This window comes from Oncorhynchus mykiss, chromosome 23 (genome assembly GCF_013265735.2).
Source record: "Oncorhynchus mykiss isolate Arlee chromosome 23, USDA_OmykA_1.1, whole genome shotgun sequence".
NCBI classification, from domain to species: Eukaryota; Metazoa; Chordata; class Actinopteri; order Salmoniformes; family Salmonidae; genus Oncorhynchus; species Oncorhynchus mykiss.
Genome location: NC_048587.1, coordinates 40,070,721 through 40,091,825, shown reverse-complemented (window position 1 = coordinate 40,091,825; position 21,105 = coordinate 40,070,721). Strand labels below are relative to the sequence as shown.

The window sequence follows — 21,105 nt, the reverse complement described above, 5'->3', positions numbered from 1 at the left end:
CAGTATCTCATAAACAGCCGCCTACCTGGGCTTTTTTAATGCACAACAGGGTGTAGGGTTTCCCGAGAATGGTGTGACAAACAAAAAACATATAGTCAGCGGCAGTCCTGTGGACGAAACAGCTCGTTGATGAGAGGGGTTGAAGGAGAATGGCAAGAATTGTGCAAACCAACTGGCTGGCCATAAACAGACAAATAACGGTACAACAGTGTTGTGTAGAACGGCATCTCGGAACGCACAACTCGTCGATCCATGTCATGGATAGGCTATTGCAGCAGGGTTCCATTCCTATCAGCTAAAAACAAGAAGAAGCGGCTCCAGTGGGTACGTGATCACAAACACTGGACAATTGAGGAGTGGAAAAACATTGCCTGGACTGACAAATCCCGGTTCCTGTTCAGTCATGAAATTTAATTTGTTCCGAAATCAAAATGAAAGAAAAGTTAACTTGCAAATTCATTAGGCTATGGTGTGAAATAGGCTTTTAGAAGTGCCGCCATTATTTTATTACTTATCGTTAATGCTGTCTTTGGCGTGCTTATCAATGCACAACCACCTTTTTTAATAGATTTTTTTATTTATTTAACCTTTAGTCAGTTAAGAACAAATTCTTATTTACAATGACAGCCTTCCAAAAGACAAAATTCTATCTGTGTGGACAGGGGCTTTTTACCCACTCCTGTCAATGTATTTATTATGAAGTCATAAAGTGTTACATTGCATTATGTTTAAAATGCATTCTGTCATTACTGATATATTTTAACATTGCTATTAAAAAAAAAACAAGTTGTAATTTATAAAATATTGCATTTGTTGTCTTCCTTAAATGAAGGGGATGATGATGCAATCTTCGCAAGAAGGACGGAATCTGATTTCATTGGTCCTTAACTCAGTCATTTCATTCAGGGTAAGTGAGTTAGCCTGCCCCGGAGCAGGTTAGTTCTGAATGATTTGTTGCCATAGAAATTTACCTGGCTAAAAGGTGAGACACTTTGGTATGACCGCTTATCCCAGGTTGAACCAAAGTAGCCTTGCTAACTCCTCAAACCTGCTTCGTAGGATTCTCCTCATGGCTCTCATCTCCTCCCGGTAGGCTGATCCGTCGTTGTTGATAATCAGGCCTAATACTGTTGTGTCATCAGCAAGCTTGATGGTTGAGTTGGAGATGTGCGTGGCCACACAGTCATGTGAACAGGGAGTACAAGAGGGGGCTGAGCATGACACCCCTGTGGGGTCCCCCATGAGGATCAACGAGGGGGAGGTGTTGTTGCCTACCTTCACCACTTTGGGTTGGCCCGTCAGGAAGTCCAGGACAAGATTCACAGGGAGGGGTTCAGACCCAGGGTTCTGTGTTTAGTGATGAGCTTGGAGGGCACTATGGTGTTGAAGGCTGAGCTGTAGTGGATGAACAGCATTCTTACATAGGTACAGTATTTCTCTTGTCCAGGTGGGATAGGGCAGTGTGCAGTTCAATGGCGATTGTGTCGTCCGTGGATCTGTGTGGGCGGTATACGAATTGTAGTGGGTCTAGAGTGTCGGGTAAGGTGAAGGGATATGGTCCTTAACTAACCTTGCAAAGCACTTCATTATGACAGAAGTGAGTGCTACGTGGCAATAGTCATTTAATTCAGTTACCTTCACTTTCTTGGGTACAGGAACAATGCTGGACACCTTGAAGCAAGTGGGGACAACAAACTGGGATATGGAGAGACGGAATATGTCCATAAACACTCCAGCCAGCTGTTCTGCACATGCTCTGAGGACGCAGCTTGGGATGACGTCTGGGCTGGCAGCCTGAATAGGATGGGATGATGAAAGAAAGATTGGCTTACTCACATCAGCCATGAAGAACCCGAGCAAGCACACAGTTCTCATGAGTGATGGGGGCCCGCGTCGGCGGCTCAATGTTATTTTCCTCTAAGCAGGATGAAGGTGTTTAGCTTGTCCTGGAGTGAGGTGTCGGTGTACGTGATGTGGCTGGCTTTCTCTTTATAATCGGTGATTTTCTGGGTCTCGTGTCTAAGCCGTTGAATTGACTCCACTTTGTCCCTGTACTGTCGGTTTTCATCTTAAATTGCCTTAATTAAGGTCATAGCTGGTTCTGGTTCGTCACAGTGGAGTTCTAATCATCACAGTGGAAACAACATCCACAATGCACTTCCTGATTAACCCAGTTACAGAGTCAGTGTATTGATACTATTCTCACAGGGTTACCTGGAACATTTCCCAGTTTGCGTGATCAAAACAATCTTAAAGCATAGATTCCGATTGGTCAGACCAAGTTTCTGCCTAAAGGTGGGTAGGAGCAGAATGGAGGCATGATCTGATTTGTCAAAGGGAGGTGAACAATGTTTACTCCAACACACTGGTCCTGGTTAAGCAGGTGGGTGTTAAGCGTGGTTTGGCGGGTCATAATTCGGGGGAAGCATGACTCGACCTTCGCCTCCCAAGCCCGTTGGGGAGTTGCAGCGATGATAGAAGATCGAAATTGGGGAGAAAAAGGGGGTAAAGTACATTTTTTATAATAAATAAATGAAGCCTAATCGAGCTGTAGATTTCATCTTACATTCCAGTGTTCGAACTTGTAAACAAGGCTGCATGCGATTTCTCTTAATGTGACTCATTGCCAAAGGCAATGTCCACTTCAGGTATAATGCCAGGAGGTGTTTGTGGCTTTGACAGCTCTAATGCAGTCCCACCTCTGACACTGTCGGCTAAAGTGGATCTGATTGAGCAGAGCCCTAAAACAGCCTGCTCTCCAGACCCTATATAGTGCACTTCTTTTAACGATAGCCCTATATAGCGTGCCAAACTCTGTTCACACTTAAGTTTTTCAACTAATGTAGAACACATTTGGCAGTTGTGATGAGTTTTTTGCCAAAAATAACTTGAGGTAATATTTGAACCAGGCTATAACCTGGACAGTGAGACTGATCAGCAGCTTTATGCTGCCATCTATCCCACTGAGGTGTAATAAATACTGGAGACTGTCTGCCCAAGATGTCCGCCTGTTGTTTTCAAGGTAACCTACTCATGTTCACATACACCAATCCATGGACCGTCTATATCCGGGTTGCATCCGGTTTATACGGACTAACAGCAAATGTACACTTGGTGTGCACAGGGATCAGCGACATCACGTTATCCAAAAACATGGCAGACATGTGGATGAATATAAAATGATATCTTAGGCTATAAGTGCTAGAAAAAAAAGATGTCTGTGACAACGAATTGAATAATTAAATCGATGTTAAGTGCACAAATTTCAAATCTGACATCTCTATATGCCCATCTATGGAAATTGTCTTTCAGTTAAAACTGTAGTACCGAAGCAAAACTGTAGGAGTAGTCAACTGTTCTTCTAGACCGGAACCCTGGCCCCTTGATCTATCCATTAATTTTGGTTTGGATAAGTTCTAATTGCCACAGTGGGAACAACATTCTCTATGCACTTCCTGATTAAACCAGTCACTAAGTCAGTGTATATGTCGATACTATTCTCAGGAGGTGACCCTGAACATTTCCCAGTCCATGTGATCAAAACAATCTTGAAGGATAGATTCTGATTTGTCAGACCAAGTTTCTGCCTATAAGTGGGGAGGAGCAGAATGGAGGCATGATCCGATTTGTCAAAGGGAGGGCGGAGGAGGAGGGCCTTGTAGCCAACCCAGAAAGGAGAATAGCAACGACTAGCGAGTCCTCGATGCATTTGATGGTTGTGGTACAACGGAGAGTTTTATGCACAAAAATAAATGTGAGGTAGTATTTGAACGAGGCTAGAATCTGGCCAGTGAGACGACAGCTCCATGTTAGCCACCATACACTGTCAACAAGAGTCGTCACCATTTACATAACTTATCGTCACACCAAAATGTCAATTCCCTGAGCAGGAAAAAAAGCAGAGCATTTCTTGAAATGTATTAATCTATGTTAGCATTTAAGCCTTCTGATACATTTAGAATGGCATTTCCAACATAAGGCCCCATTATTGACCACTGCAAGAATAACAAACAGCACCAAAGTTCTTTCACCAGAAAAAGTGATTCAAGTACTCCGTGCAATTTGGGATGCAGGCTCTATTTTCAGACCCAAAACAGCAATAGTCTCTATTTAGTCAGCACCCTTTAGTGGTGCAACATGGGAAACACTAAATCAAGGGCTGATAACTACCAACAGCACAGAGACACACAGAGAAAGTTATTTCAAAGGTTTGGTTTTATTTGATAATACTGTTGTATATTTTTGTACATTGGCTGAACGTCCACAAGGGACTTACAAAGCACTAAACACATGCATAGTCTGGTTGTCTTCACACTCCACCTTTACACCCACAAAACCCCATCAACCCTTCCCTACCAACTTAGCACGTGTACATCTGAAAGCATTGGATAAGGTAGAAGAAATATGGTATTACCAAGGGATTGCCTTCTGAAAGAGAATGAGCACCATGTTTATTATATCCAATCCGCTTTAGATCTATACAAGGGTGAGATTCACAGGAGGTTGGTGGCACCTTAACTGGAGAGGATGGGCTCTTGGTAATGGCTGGGGCGGAATGAGATCAAATACAAACAGTTTCCATGTGTTTGATGTCATTCCATTGACTCAGTTCCAGCCATTGTTATGAGCTGTCCTCAGTAGCCTCCACTGGTGAGATTCTTTCTCTCACATGCTCCCAGCGCAAGAAGACTTTCACCACTTTAAAGAGAACGACAGACTTGATGGGGAGACAAAAAAAAAAAAAAGTTACATCTAAACACTGGAAAACAAAAATGTACTAAAAATGGAAAGTCCACTTTTGTTATTCCATAATTCTTTAAATCCAAATTAATATAATATAGCAATCTACTGAGATCTGAGGAGTATGTGCCTCAGACCTCAGAAGATGCCATTTCATTTCGATGTGGTTTCCTGAGAAGTTACACTTCTCCAGGCATTGTGAGATCTGATCACCTGCACAATGCAACTGACTGCAGTTAAGACGACCTGGCTGTCTGGTTGAGTCCCATAAGACACCCTATTTCCTTTGTAGTGCTACTTAATTCCCCCCCTTTTCTCTAAAATTAGTAATTACAGTCTTGTCTCATCTCTGCAACTCTCGTATGGATTCGGGAGAGGCGAAGGTTGAGAGCCATGCGTCCTCAGAAACACAACCAAACCAAGCTGCACTGCTTCTTGACACAATGCACATCCAACCTAGAAGCCAGCCGCACCAATGTGTCGAAGGAAACACCGTACACCTGGTCAGTGTGCACTGCGCCCGGCCCGCCACAGGGGTCGCTAGTAACCCCTGGACAACGCTGGGCCAATTGTGCACCACCCCATAGACCTCCCGGTCACGACAGAGCCTGGGCTCGAACCCAGTGCCTTAGACCACTGTGCCACCTGGGAGACTTGTAGTACTACTTTTGACTAGGGCCCATATAGTGCACTATAAATAGGAATAGGGTGCCATTTGGGATACACAGTCTGCCTGACTGCAGTACGATATTAAAAACACTAGAGAATCACATGGTTTGGTCTTTACTGGAATTCCTCTTCAAAGTGCAAATCTAGTTCTAGATCTAATGATGCAAATAACAAACAAAAAAGTATATGCATAGGTTCTGTACAGCAATCTAGAGGGAGTGGGTAGAGACAGTGAGGAGGGGTGAGGGGGTTGTTGAGTCTAGAAGGGGCATCGAGGTGGGGGGGGGGGGGGGGGGGGGGGTGCAGGGGTAATATGTGATACCATAGGCATCCATCTCTATCACATGCCATAGACTGGTCCGGTGAGACATGCATTCAAGAAGGTTATTTTAAAATGTTGTTATTCCCATATTTGTCTGACTGGTCTGCTTTGGTTATTCAGACAAAATGAAATGCAACTATTTATAAAAAACTAAACACCTTTCTTACCAAATGTCTATTAGAACAAGCTGGGAAGTCCCGCCTCGCCATCAATCTGATTGGTCCTAACAGCATGGTTATGAGAAGCAACAAATAGCGTTTGACTAGTTAAAAAGAAAAAAGGCATCTTGGAATATGGGTTTGAAATCAAACAGAATGAGGAAACATAAGTAATGTTGAGCCATCATTGAATAGATATGGAGTCGTTCTAACCTGGGTAGTTTGACAGGGGTAGAGAGCGCACTACTTTTGACCTGGGCTCTGTTGCCATAACCCCAAGAAATTATCTGTCCTCCTGACGCCAGCCTCAGGGGAATGTGACATCATCACCACCACACGACCTGTATAGACGGGTCTTGTGGCACTAAATAGCTACACAAACATCCTGAGCCCCTGTCTAGCTCCTTCCCCTAGCCTCTAAACCTTCTGTGTTTTGCAGTCCTGAAGGAACCGGATGGGTGTAAGCAATTTGACAAATACCATTTAGGGGGCTAGGTGGAGCCATCACCATACTATCAACATATCCAGTCCCTTTAGATCTGCAAACACAAGGGGTAGTAGCTGGGAGTTGTTTTTGGACCAGTACATTGTTAACCAAGCTCTCTTAAATCATTCTGCTTTGCCTCGTTATATTTTATATGTGTATCAAATTAATGTTGTCCTTTCACAAGGAACTTATTTTCTCCCCTAATATTTCATGAAATGTTTAGAAACATTTTTCTTTAATCAGGTTGTGCAGTGGGCAGCTGGAAGGGGGTAGGGGCAGAAAGTGACTAGGGGTCCTCGATGTCCAGGAACTCCTTCTTGGGCGGAGTCACACCGCGATACCAGGAACAGGAGCCATCGGCCCTCTTGACGCAGGTGTAGTGGTTAGCTTGGCGACCGTGCACCTGCTTCTCTATCATCAGGTCTGTCCACAGACACTCCTCTGGAGCAGAAATGGCACAGGGCAGGGAGGGGCAGCGCACAATCTACACAGAGAGCGAGACAGATACACAAGTTAAAAGGACCAAGTACCTTACTGTAATAGATCCATTTAAAAATGGGCAAAAATACAGTGGAAAGAAAAGGTATGTAAACCTTTTGGAATTACCTGGATTTATACATAAATTAGTCAATTTGAGCTGATCTTCATCTCACAACAATATACAGTGTGCTTAAACTAATAAAAACAAATGGTTTAAATTATGTATTCAATAGACAAGAAAAATACATTCACAGTGTAGGTTGTAAAAAGTATGTGAACCTCTAGGCTAATGACTTCTGCAAAAGCTAATTGGAGTCAGCTAACCTGGAGTTCAATCAATGAGACAAGATTGAAGATGTTGGTTAGAACTTCCTTGCCATATAAAAAAACCCCACACAATTTAAGTTAGCTATTCACAAGAAGCATTGTCTGATGTGAACCATACCTTGAACAAACGAGATCTCTCTTAAGAACTGTTGACTTGCATAAAGCTGGAAAGGTTTACAAAATTATCTCTAAAAGCCTTGCTGTTCATCAGTCCACGTTAAGACAAATTGTCTATAAATGGAGTAAGTTCAGCATTGTTGCTACTCTCCCTAGGAGTGGCCATCCTGCAAAGATGACTGCAAGAGCACAGTGCAGAATGTTCAATGAGGTTGAGAAGAATCCTAGAGTGTCAGCTAAAGATTTACAGAAATCTCTGGAACATGCTAACATCTGACGAGTCTACGATACGTAAAACAAGAATGGTGTTTATGGGAGGACACCACGGAAGAAGCCACTGCTGTCCAAAAAACCATTGCTGCAAGTCTGAAGTTTGCAAAAGAGCACCTGGATGTTCCACAGTGCAACTGGCAAGATATTCTGTGTACAGATGAAACTACAGTTGAGTTGTTTGGAAGGAACACACAACACTATGTGTCAGGAGAAAAAAGGCACAGCACACCAACATCAAAACCTCATCCCAACTGTAAAGTATGGTGGATGGGAGCATCATGGTTTGGGGCTGCTTTTCTATCAGACAAACATTTATTCCCAAGTTTATCATTTTGCAGGAGAACGTTAGGCCATCTGTCCACCAATTGAAGCTCAACAGAAGTTGGGTGATGCAATAGAACAACCCAAAACACAGAAGTAGATCAACAACAGAATGGCTTCCACAGAAGAAAATACGCCTTCTGGGGTGGCCCAGTCAGAGTGCTGACCTCAACCCGATTGAGATGCTGTGGCATGACCTCGAGAGAGCAGTTCACACAAGACATCATAAGAATATTGCTGAACTGAAACAGTTTCGTAAAGAGAAATGGTCCCAAATTCCTCCTGACTGTTATGCAGGTCTGATCCGCAACTACAGAAAACATTTGGTTGAGGTTATTGCTGCCAAAGGAGGGTCAACCAGTTATTAAATCCAAGGGTTCACATACTTTTTCCATCCTGCACTGTGATTGTTTACACTGTGTTCAATAAAGACATGAAAACGTGTAATTGTTTGTGTTATTAGCTTAAGCAGACTGTCTATTGTTGTGACCTAGATGAAGATCAGATCAAATTTTATGACCAATTTATGCAGAAATCCAGGTAGTGCCAAAGGGTTCATATACTTATTCGTGCCACTGTAGCTTTTTAGCAAAAAAAAACTTGTTCTTAAGCAAGAATTTTGCTAAGTCAGAGTAGGGAGGGGAAAACTAAACTAGCTGTTATTATTGGCAGAGAGGTTTGTTACTGGTCTATTAACCAATTTGCACTGTAAAGCCAAAACTCCCACCCAAGCAAACTTGCTGATTAGAAGGCCCTCTAGATAGTTGCTGGTTGAAAATACAAAAATCAGGAAATAACTGAAAAAAAAAAAAAATGAAAAGTTGTACAACAGCTGATGAAACTAGGATAGAAAACACAGGGAAACAGAATTGACTGCACTAGGCCTTTAAGATTGTTGTCCTAGCCACATTACTCCTTGCTTCCCACCACCTCCCTCCCTACCTTGCAGTCACAGCCCATCTGATAGCGCTGAGTCAGACTCTTCTTCTGAGTGGGGCTCATGGACTCCCAGGGCGTTATGTAGTCACACAGGGTCACATGCATCTTCCCACCTGCCTCCACCTTGCCTACAGGGAGCAGAGGGAGAAAGAGAAGGAGGGTGAGAGCAAGGTGGGGGGGACATTTAAAAAAAAAAAAAAAAAGAGGGGGTGGGGTAAGGAGAGGGAGCACGAGAAAGAAAGGTTCTCTAAAACAGCAACAACAGATGTGGTTCTGAAACGTGATAACTGAGTCACTGAAATCAGACAGCAGCTTCTCTTTTACTGCCCCCTATAGATCGGGGCAGACAGCGATAAGAAAATGGAGAAGAGATGGTGAGGAGGGACGAGAGGGGTGAGTTGTTGAAATGCTTGTCGGACAGAAACTGGTTTTCACCATACTGAGGTCCGTCCGGAGTCCTAAAGAATCCAGAAGGAGGAAAACGCTAGCCTCAGCAGTTCCAGTTCTGGTGTTCCCTGTAATTAAGCCGAGTGTGTGTGTAGGGAAACCAGAGCGTGCATGATCTAATGCCCCTCTGTATGTCTACTCCGTCTGCTCCAGTTGTGCTCACTCAGCACCATCTAGCATAGCCTCATCCCAGATCTGTTTGTGCCGTCTTGCCAATTCCTATGGTCATTGTAATACCAATAACCGTAGGAGTAGGCACGAGAACACAAACAGCTCTGGGAGCAGACTACTTCTAGCACACAGCGGAGGGAGATTATTATGCCATGTCATCAGTGTCTGGTCAGGTCAGATGACTAGCCTTACCGGATATTAGGTACTCCTTCTTGCCGCTAGTATCCAAGGTAACACCACACACAGCAGAGACCGGTGAAGTGAAGATCGCCTCAATGTCCTGGTCAGGACCCTTAAACATCTACAACACAATAACAGATAAGGGGTTAGATGAACACAGGTCTTAGAGCTAACAACCCCAGGTCAGGGGGGGGGGGGGGGTTAAAGTTCATGGATGTATTCTCACCTTGATCTGCTTGACCTCATACTGGATCCTCTTGATGGGGTTTCCATAGATATCATTCCCAGTATCCACCTCCTTCTCCCCCACCACCTTTGCTCGGATCACTGCAGGGAGACAGAGATATGGGGTCAGAGGACATCAAGAATACACACACACACACAAAACAAAGCAAAGCTTCTGTTTGAATACTTCCTGCAACAGTACAGCTCATTAACCACCTGCAGATGGAGCCCAGGCAGCCTAAACAGCAGCTTGTAGTTCCTACATCAATAAGCCCCAACACAACCCACAATACAGTGAGTCAAAACAACTTTGTTTTGACTGTTTCAGGTTGTGAACTAGCTGCCAGTACCATTCCACATCACAATTTGTTAGCACATATTGTCAGGGAGGGATGTGTGCTTCACTGAAACAAGGGAGTGATTGAAGCACATTATCAAGGAGAAAGAGAGCACGCAAGAGAGACAGGGACAGCAATAGCAAGAGAAAGAAATCAGAGGACACAATATAGGGACACTGAAGGATAGAGGACAGAAAGTGTGAACGAGCTGTAGTTCCTGTGTGTGTGTGTGTGTGTGAGAAAGACCTCTCAGACTACATCATGCTTCAGCTATGGGAAGGGAATGGAAAATGAGCAATAACGTAAAATCACCAGAGAGACACACACACTCCACAGGGGTGACTGCCATTGCTCTACACCCTTGGGTTCTCTTTATGGCATGGAACAGACAAATACAGAGGGGTTCACTGCTCCCCCCCCCCCCCCCCCCCCCCCCGCTCTCTTTCGCATGCTTTTCTGCACATGTAACCACTTCAAGTTCATACACATGGTGCGGACTGAGGCTGATGCAAAACACACGCCAGCGGTGTACCTGGCTGGCTCCCTTTCCTGCATTCCGGGGAGTTTTTCCCCTCTCATTTCCGGACCTCATTCAGGTCCAGAGGCTAATGAGCACTAAGGACCCTGGGTATACAACAGTGTAGAGAGAACTAGTGATACATTTTTGGGGGAAACCATCACATATCGGGATATTATTTTTGACAAGATATATCGTTTTGACAATGTGGCAATATTATTTTTTGCGCTAGTTGGCTGCAGTATTTATGCATTTCCATCACTGATCCAAACTCGTTTGTGGCTCTCTTGTCCCTCTGCAGCAGACATACAGTGAGCAATTTGTTTGGACTATGGAATCGCAACAGTCACAGTATTGAGTCGCAATACATATAGAAGCGTGAGAATAGCAATACATATTGTATCGGCACCTAAGTATCGTGATATCGTATCATGAGGTCCCTATCAATTCCCAGCCCCAGAGAGAACGCTCAGCTCAGGGTAAAAGTGTAGGGGCGGCAGGTAGCATAGCAGTTAAGAGCATTGGGCTAGTAACCGAAAGGACGTGGGTTCAAATCCCAGAGCTGACTAGGTGAAGAATCTGTCGATGTGCCCTTGAGCAAGGCACTCAACCCTCCTGTAAGTCACGCTGGATAAGAGCGTCTGCTAAAATGTAAAAGTGATTCAGGACTGCTGCCTGTTTAACGACTTTTGCAGGAAATATGTTGTTTTCCTAAATAGGCACCATTTCCCCTGCTTGCGATTTCTTAACTAGGTCATATGAGCACCCCGTGTTGAGTGCAGCAGAAACTCTAGGGTAGCAGAGAAAGCTAAGAGGTTAAAACACACACACACACAATAGCTATGCAGAATTACTTATACATCCCAGCACTAAGCAATGTCTTTCCATGAAAACCATCCTGAGTTCACCCAACCCTCCACCACACCCCATCTCTCTCCATCAGAGCAGTGGTTCTAGGGGGTGACATGGCCTCCCCCTTCCCAGCCCCTGCTGGAGCAGGCTGGGAAGTCCCCTGTCTTTCCCAGGGAATAAAGATGTAACATTAGCTGTAAAATAAATCTGGTGCAATGCGTCACTTCCCACTGGTTGATGCAACATTGTTTCCGTGTCATTTCAATTAAATTACATTGAACCAAGGTAGAATAGTCATGTGTCCAGTGAGTTCTCACTTCGGAGTGATGCTTTTGTTGTACATTGTCCCTGTCCAAATAAACGTAATAAATAAAATCTGCCTACAAGTTAGACATGGGAGCAGGGAGGTGTGTGACACCAGGGACAAATGTTAATCACTTAGCTGTTAGTGCCACTACTCTGTGTGTGTGGGCTGCAGAGGATACGGACTCTGTTCTATCAACTGGCGGTAGTACACATCCTATCATACCATCCTCTCCCTCTTCTTATTTCCTCTGAATATGGACGGGAGCATAGCTTAAGCATATTCTTGGCCTCCCACTGCAGTCCAACTCATTTTGATGAGCTTGGTGGGACTGCTACACTAAGAGGTAGAGTATGCTCAAAATGACCAGGACACAGAGGGATTCTGAAGAGGAGTCAACACTTGAAAGTCAGAGGATCCCATCCTGTAAGTCAATAGTGTGTGTGTTATTTAAATTTAACTAGGCAAGTCAGTTAAGAACAAATTCTTATTTACAATGACGGCCTACCCCGGCCAAACTCTAAACCAGACGACGCTGGGCCAATTGTGCACCGCCATATGGTAGTTCCAATCACAGCCGGTTGTGATACAGCCTGGAATCGAACCAGGGTCTGTAGTGACACCTCTAGCACTGAGATGCAGTGCCTTAGACCGCTGCGCCACTCTGGAGATGTTTGAGAAAGATGATCATAGAGGGAATGGTCAGAAGGATAGGAGGGAAGGTTGTGCCATTTCCATGGATACCATGCATATGTGAGAAGTCCTTAACTTTGTTTTTTTCTTTTGAGTACCCAAAACTGACAGCCAGATGTTATAAGCTGCCATGTCAATGCATTAGAGAGAGAAAGATATAAATTTCTTTGTAGTGTATGCATGTGTGTGTACTGTATGTCTGTACAGTAGTGTGTGTGCACAGCACCCATCCCACTGGGCAGAGACGTAATTTCAATGACTAGTTTTGATTTACACTGAAAAATATTTTAAAAACGCAACGCAATGTAAAGTGTTGGTTACACACGCATACAAATATTATTTCGCTCAGATTTTATCCACAAATTTGATTACAATCAGGAAGCTGAAGAAATTTGGCTTGGCACCTAAAACCTTTACAGATACACAATTGAGAGCATCCTCTTGGGCTGTATCACCACCTGGTAAGGCAACTGCACCGCCCCCAACCGCAGGGCTCTCCAGAGGATGGTGCAGTCTGCCCAATGCGTCACTGGGGACAAACTACCTGCCCTACAGCAACCAATGTCACAAGAAGACCAAAAAGTTCAAGGACAACAACCTGAGCCACTGCCTGTTCCCCCCGCTATCATCCAGAAGGCGAGGTCAGTACAGGTGCAAAGCTGGGACCGAGAGACTGAAAAACAGCTTCTAGCGCAAGGTCATCACACTGTTAAATAGCCATCACAAGCATATTAGAGGCTGCTGCCTAGACTTGAAATTACTGGCCACTTTAATAATGTTTACATATTTTGCATTACTCATCTCACATGTATATACTGTATCTTAGTCTATGCCACTCTGACATTGCTTGGCCAAATATTTATACATTCTTAATACACACAATCTGAAGTAAAGGAATTGTTAGATATTACTGCACTGTTGGAGCTAGAAAACAAGCATTTTGCCGCAATATCATCTGCTTAACATGTGACCAATAAAATGACATCCGTGTTAGTGAGAATTTCTCCTTTACCAAGATAAGTCATCCACCTGACAGGTGTGGCATATCAAGAAGCTGATTAAACAGCATGATCATTACACAGGCGCACCTTGTGCTGGGGACAATAAAAGGTCACTATAAAAATGTGCAGTTGTCACAACACAATGCCGCAAGTTGAGATTGTGCAATTGACATGCTGACTGCAGGAATGTCCGCCAGAGCGTTTGCTAGAGAATTGAATCTTTCATAAGCCCCCTCCAACGTCGTTTTAGAGAATTTAGCAGTATGTCCAACTGGCCTCACAACCGCAGACCACTTGTAACCACGCCAGCCCAAGACCTCCACATCCAGATTCTTCACCTGTGGGATCGTCGGAGCCCAGTCACCCAGACGGCTGATGAAATCGTGGGTTTGCACAACCAAAGAATTTCTGCACTGTCAGAAATTGTCTCAGGGAAGCTCATCTGCTTGCTTGTTGTCCTAACCAGAGTCTTGACCTGAATGCAATTTGGTGTCGTAAGTGACTGTCGCTTCATTTGGCAAACGCTCACCTTCGATGGCCATTGGCACACTGGAGACGCGTGCGCCTCATGGATGAATCACAGTTCAAATGTACATTGTCATTTAGCAGACACTCTTATCCAAAGCAATTTACAGGAGCAATTATGATTAAGTGCAGATTTTTGACCTAGTTGGCTCAGGGGCTTGAAACAGCGACCTTTCGGTTACTGGCCCAACGCTCTTAACCGCTAGACTACCTGCATCAGGTATATGGAAGACAACATGTATGGCATCATATGGGCGAGCGGTTAGCCGATGTCAACATTGGTGGACAGAATGCACCATGGTGATGGTGGGGTTATGTAAGGGGCAGGTATAAGCTATGGACAATGAACACAATAGCATTTTAGTCGATGGCAATTTGAACGCTCAGAGATATCATGACGAGATCCTGAAGCCCATTGGTTTGCCATTCATCCGCTGCCGTCACCTCAAGTTTCAGCATGATAATGCACAGCCCCATTTCGCAAGGATCTATAGACAATTCCTGGAAGCTAAAAATGTCCCAGTTCTTCCATGGCCTGCATACTTACCAGACACGTCACCCATTGAGCAGGTTTGGGATGCTTTGGGTCAACGTGTACAAGTGTGTTCCAGTTCCCGCCAATATTCATCAACTTCGCACAGCCATTGAAGAGTTCTACAACATTCCACAGCCCAAAATCAGCCTGATCAAGAAGGAGATGTGTCATGCTGCATGAGGCAAATGGTGGTCACACCAGATACTGACTTGTTTTCTGATCCACACCCCTACCTTTAAAAGGTATCTGTATTCCCAGTCATGTGACATCCATAGATTAGGGCCTAATGAACTCATTTAAATTGACTGATTTATATCAACTGTAACTCCGTAAAAATCTGACATTGTTGCATGTTGACTTCATATTTTTGATCAGTGTACATTTGGTTAAGTTGTCAACTAACTTGAATTCAACAAATGTCACCATGTCAAAAAAAATTATATGCAATTCCCTTATGTTGATGACTTCTTGAAACTCCAATCTTTTTCACGTTGATTCAACGTTGTATTTATTTTTGTTGCTGAAGTGACGTGGAAACAACGTTGGCTCAACCAGTTTTCCCCAGCAGAATCTCTTTGAAGTGGTCTGTGTGTCTGTTGCTGTCCCACTGCATTAGTCTGGTGCGGAGCGGGAAAACCCCAGGAACATTCCTGTCATTCCTCGCAGCTACACCCCTCAGAGGAAGGAGGGAAAGAAGAAAGGAGGATAGAAAGAGAAAGAGCGAGAGAGGACTTGTGCGAGACTGTAGTTCTTAGAGGGACTCTAAAGCAGAATTTATACTAACCTACTTAGTCCATCTTATCCTCCCTTGCTCGCTCTTTATGTCTTCCTCTCATCCTGCTGTGCCACGTCCACAAACCAGGCAATACTCCTAGCCCCACAGCAGACGCTGAAGCACTAAACTCATAGGGGACTGTGTGCAGTGTTTCCCCTGTATTATTTTAGCAGCAGCTCACCACCCCTGCTAAATTGTTGCTGCCACACACAAAAAAAACACAAAAGTATGTGGACACCTGCAAAAACATCTCATTCCAAATATCATGGGCATTAATATGAGGTTTGTCCCCCCCTTTTCTGCCATTACAACCTCCACTCTTCTGGGAAGGTTTTCCACTAGATGTTGGAACATTGCTGCAGGGACTGGCTTCCATTCGGCCACAAGAGCATTAGTGAAGTCAGGCAATGATGTTGGGCGATATGGTGTTCCAATTCATCCCAAAGGTGTTCAATGGGGTTGAGGTCATGGCTTTTGTGCAGGCAAGTCAAGTTCTTCCACACCGATCGACAAACCATTTGTATGGACCTCGGTTTGAGCACGGGTGCATTGTCATGCTGAAACAGGAAAAGGCCTTCCCCAAACTGTTGCCACAAAGTTGGAAGCACAGAATCGTCTAGAATGTCATTGTATGCTGTAGCATTAAGTGTTCCGTCAATGCGCCAGTCCAATGGCGGCGAGCTTTACGCCACTCCAGCCGACGCTTGGCATTGCGTATGGTGATTTTAGGCTTGTGTGCGGCTGCTAGGCCACGGAAACGGATGGAAATTTCATGAAGATCCCGATGAACAGTTCTTGTGATGACATTGCTTCCAGAGGCAGTTTGGAACTCGGTAGTGAGTGTGACAACCGAGGACAGACACTTTTACGCGCTTCAGCACTCGGCAGTCCCGTTCTGTGAGCTTGTGTGGCCTACCACGTCACGGCTGAGCCGTTTTTGCGCTAAGACGTTTCCACTTCACAATAACAGCACTCTAGCAGAGCTTGAGATGCGTGTGTGAATGTGTGTGTGTGTGCGCAGAGTCAAAGTTGACACACCTAATCATTCAAGGAGTTTACATTTTACTATTTTCTACATCAAAACTATGAAACACATGGAATCATGTAGTAACCAAAAAAAAAAAGAAAAAAAAAAGCTTCAAACAAAATCTAAATATATCTTATATTTGCTTTTCTTCAAAGTAACCACCTTTGGCCTTAATGACAGCTTTGCACTCTTGGCATTCTCTCAACCAGCTTCTCCTGGAATGCTTTTCCAACAGTCCTGAAGGAGTTCCCACATATGCTGAGCACTTGTTGGCTGCTTTTCCTTCAAGCTGCAGTCCAACTCATCCCAAACCATCTCAATTGGGTTGAGGTCAGGTAATTGTGGAGGCCAGGTCATCTGATGCAGCACTCCATCACTCTCCTTGGTCAAATAGCCCTTACACAACCTGGAGGTGTGTTGGGTCATTGCCTGTTGAAAAACAAATAATAGTCCCACTAAGCGCAAACCATCACACCTCCTTCATGCGTCATGGTGGGAACCACACATGGGGAGATCATCCGTTCACCTACTCAGCGTCTCAAAGACAGGGCAGTTGGACCCCCCACCCCTCCAAAAAAATAAAAATAATACATTTGGCCTCATCAGGCCAAAGGACAGAGTTCCACCGGTCTAATGTCCATTGCTCATATTTCTTGGCACAAGCAAGTATTCTTATTTGTGTCCTTTAGTAGGGGTTTCATTGCAGCAAATTGACCATGAAGCCTGATTCACGCAGTCTCTTCTGAAATGTTAATGTTGACATGTGTCTGTTACTTGAACTCTGTGAAGCATTTATTTGGGCTGCAGCTTGAGGCTGGTAACTAATGAACTTCTCCTCTGCAGCAGAAGTAACTCTGGGTTATCCTTGCCTGTTGCGGTCCTCATGAAAGCCAGTTTCATCATAGGGCTTGATGGTTTTAGCAACTGCCCTTGAAGAAATGTTCAAAGTTTCTCCCAGACTGACCTTCATGTCTTAAAGCAATGGACTAATTTCTCTTTGCTTATTTGAACTGTTCCATAATAATGGACGGTCTTCTACCAAATAGGGCTATCTTCTGTATACCACCCCTACCTTGTCACAACAAAAAAACTGATTGGCTGAAATGCATTAAGGAAAGAAATTACACAAATTAAACAAGGCACACCTGTTAATTGAAATGCATTCCAGGTGATTACCTCATGAAGCGGGTTGAGAGAATGCCAAGGGTGCAAAGCTGTCATCAAGCCAAAGTGTGGCTACTTTTAAGAGTCAAATATATTTTGATTTGTTTAACACTTTTTTGCTTACTACATGATTCCATATGTGTTATTTACTAGTTGATGTACTCACTATTTTCCACATTGTAGAATGATAGTAAAAATAAAGAAAAATCATTGAATGGAGTAGGTAAGGCCAAACTTGACTGGTACTAATATAAATAAAAACAAAAATAATTGGTTTAATATAACTTTTTGGGATGGAAAAACACTTTCAGTGTACACTTAAGAGTATAACCAGATAAAGTTTGTAGAAATGATAAAAAAGGTCAATCATTCAATCTTCGACAACTTGAAATGACCCCAGAAAAAGCTCAAGCAATGAAACCAATTGATTTTGTTTGAGCATAGGAACACATAATTAGCCATGGCAAAATGTGTAGAATTGCAGGAAAGTAGCCCCTTTGATCCAGAAAAAAATCTTGCTTATTTCTAATAGCACACCTACCTGATAATATTGTATGGTGCCATGTACAGGCTAAGAGCCTTAATATTTGTTTTGCCAATATTGGGCTCATTTTTGGGCCGGGATTATAGATAGTTGGTGTTGGCATCATTCAGTTTCATTCACTGGAGTAAAAAACACCAGAAATTAGCTTCTCACAGTTCTACAAAAAAATAAAACATTCTGGGGGCATGTCACACTCTTTGCCACCACACGCAAAAAAAAAATCTAGGGGAAACAATGGCATGCATGTGTCACCTCTGCCTTACTATCAGACCCTGTCCAATATGTCTGCAGAATTCTCAGGTAGAGACAATGCAAGCCTTCAAAGCTCTCAAGCAAAGTTACTAATCATCTCCTGCTTACATTTGAGGTTGGAAATTGGTCAATCGATTCTCATCAGTCAACAGCCAGTGTGGAAAAGGAGGGTGGTTCCATGTCATTTCAGCAAACCATGACACCAACCATCTCAGATTGTTATGAAATTAGTTGGTTGTTTTTTTTAAACACATAAAAATGTTTCCTTATGCTTGTTTTAATATCATTTGATGAGACATCAAGCTAATTGATTGATTGGACACAAATTGGCCATTTTAATTTAAATTATTTAACATATTCAATAAATATAGTACCTAACATCCGATTTGGAACAAACTTTTTCTACTAATGAGTAAGACCCTGAAGAAGTGACCAACTCTGCCACCAGTGTAGTGACTTTGGGAAAACAGACAGAACTGGCAAGCACACCTTAAAGGACCAGACTTCTTGACAGAGGCTATAGTAATGACGCAACAACAGAAGGTACACGTGAGGGCGTAGCCTGTCAATCACTTACCAACGTCCGCGTTACAGAAAGCCTGTTGCGGATGCACGGGTGCACAGCTGCAAGCTTCCACTAGCTCCTCTGCCCGCCACAAAATCAGTACGGTCAGCGTACAGAGGACGCCGTTAATTGACAACGCCATTTTCTCCCGCGTTGTTTACCTTCCTTTGAAATGCGGGGGGGAAAAAAAAGTGTCCCTATTGAGAGTGAAATCCGTTGAGCGCTGTCTGTGTGCGTAGGCGATCTGTGTGTGAGTACAACTACAATGAGTGTGTTGCTCCGAGACCAATGACAAGAATAACGGAAGAAGACCGCAGGTCCTGGGTCCCCACACGCAGTTTAGCAGTTCTGAGCAGGAGGAAACGAAAATCCACCTTCAGAACGTCGTGAAGGAACCGCTGATGCACTGTCGAACAGTGCGACCGTTCACTGGAGTCTGTTGCTCTTCCTTTCGGGATCAGATGGGTTTTAAAGGCTGCTGTATGTTGGACTCCTCCCCCCTCGGTAACGATTCGTCCTGCGGTAGGCGCTGAAGCTTCTCATATTCTCCTCTCTTCTGAATCGCATCCCTCTTCTCCGTCTGTAGCTGCTGCTGACGTTATCAGCATATTCAGAGAGAGTGAGAACATTATAAATACCACCAATATTTATCTGTTTATTTACAGTGAAAATATTCATACCCCTTGACTTATTCCACATTTTGATTACATTTTTGTTATCTCACCCATCAACCCGATAATGACAAAGTCAAAAAATGTTAGACATTTTAGAAAATGTATTGAAAATTAAATACATAAATATCTAATTTACAGAAGTATTCTCACCCCTGAGTCAATACATGTCAGAATCATATTTGCTAGTGATTACAGCTGAGTCTTTCTGGGTACATCTAAGAGCTTTAGACACCTGGATTGTACAATATTTGCACATTATTCTTTTTAAAATTATTCAAGCTCTGTCGAGTTGGTTGTTGCTCATTGCTAGGCAGCCATTTTCAAGTATTGCCATATATTTTCAAGCCAATTTTAGTCCAAACTGTAACTAGGCCACTCAGGAACATTCAATGTCATCTTGGTAAGCAACTCCAGTGTATATTTGGCCTTGTGCTTTAGGCTAGTGTCCTGCTGAAAGGTGAATTTGTCTCCCAGTTACTGTTGGAAAGCAGACTGAACCAGGATTTCCTCTGGGAGTGTGCTTAGCTCTATTCCATTTCTTTTTAACCTATAAAACTCCCTAGTCCTTGCCGATGACAAGCATACCCATAACATGATGCAGCCACCACCATGCTTGAAAATATGAAGAGTGGTACTCAGTGATGTGTTGTTGATTTTGCCCCAAACATAACACTTTGTTTTCAGGACATAAAGTTAATTTACTTGCCACATATTTTGCAGTTTTTTAGTGCCTTATTGCAAACCGGGATGCATGTTTTGGAATATTTGTATTCTGTACAGGCTTCCTTCTTTTCAATCTGTAATTTAGGTTAGTATTGTGGATCAACTGCAATGTTGTTTATCCATCATCAGTTTTCTCCTATCACAGCCATTAAACTCTGTAACTGTTTAAAAGTTACCATTAACCTCATGGTAAAATCCCGAGCGGTTCCCTTCCTCTCCAGCAACTCAGTTCGGAAAGAGGCCTGTAGTATCTTTGTAGTGACTGGATGTATTGATACACCATCCAAAGTGTAATTAATAACTTCACCATGCTCAAAGGGATATTCAATGTCTGTTTTTTATTTTTATCCATCTATAAATAGGTGCCTGTCATTGTGAGGCATTGGAAAACCTCCCTGGTCTTTGTTGTTGAATCTGTGTTTGAAATTCACTGCTCGACTGAGGGACCTTACAGATAATTGTATGTTGCACACAGAGTGAGTCCATGCATCTTATTATTTGACTTGTTAAGCAAAGTTTTACTCCTTAACTTATTTAAGCTTGCCATAACAAAGGGGTAGAATACTTATTGACTCAAAACATTTAAGCCTTTCATTTTTTTTTTATTTGTAAACATTTCTAAAAACAAATTCCACTCTGACATTATGGTGTATTGTGTGTAGACCAGTGACACACCATCTCAAGTTAATCATGAAGGCCTGATTCACGCAGTCTCCTCTGAACAGTTGATGTTGAGATGTGTCTGTTACTTAAACTCTGT

General features: G+C 43.4%; 2 protein-coding genes across 2 annotated transcripts in view; one reads left to right on the top strand and one right to left on the bottom strand.

Annotated features, from left to right (window-relative positions):
* Positions 1-5,419: 5,419 nt before the first annotated feature.
* Positions 5,420-19,409, bottom strand: timp2a (TIMP metallopeptidase inhibitor 2a). Its single transcript, XM_036960448.1, has 5 exons — positions 18,961-19,409; positions 9,858-9,958; positions 9,644-9,752; positions 8,837-8,961; positions 5,420-6,860 (listed from the first exon to the last, which is right to left on the bottom strand). Exons 1-5 carry the CDS (start codon positions 19,088-19,090, stop codon positions 6,663-6,665), a joined length of 663 nt encoding a protein of 220 aa, XP_036816343.1. The 5' UTR covers positions 19,091-19,409; the 3' UTR covers positions 5,420-6,662.
* Positions 19,318-21,105, top strand: part of LOC110502744 (cytohesin-1) — a 64,126-nt gene continuing 62,338 nt past the window's right edge. The window contains exon 1 of the mRNA XM_036960442.1: positions 19,318-19,470. Coding sequence (XP_036816337.1) covers positions 19,350-19,470 — 121 coding nt within the window. The 5' untranslated portion in view covers positions 19,318-19,349. The remainder of the gene's footprint in view (positions 19,471-21,105) is intronic.

Bases quoted from the DNA above. Each gene is read 5' to 3' on its own strand.
- timp2a (XM_036960448.1), bottom strand. From the start codon at position 19,090: ATGGCGTTGTCAATTAACGGCGTCCTCTGTACGCTGACCGTACTGATT. The intron at 9,959-18,960 runs GTAAGTGATTGA...GTCTCCCTGCAG, and splicing joins TTTCTGTAACGCGGACGTTG to TGATCCGAGCAAAGGTGGTG. The intron at 8,962-9,643 runs GTAAGGCTAGTC...TGCTCCCTGTAG, and splicing joins GAAGGAGTACCTAATATCCG to GCAAGGTGGAGGCAGGTGGG.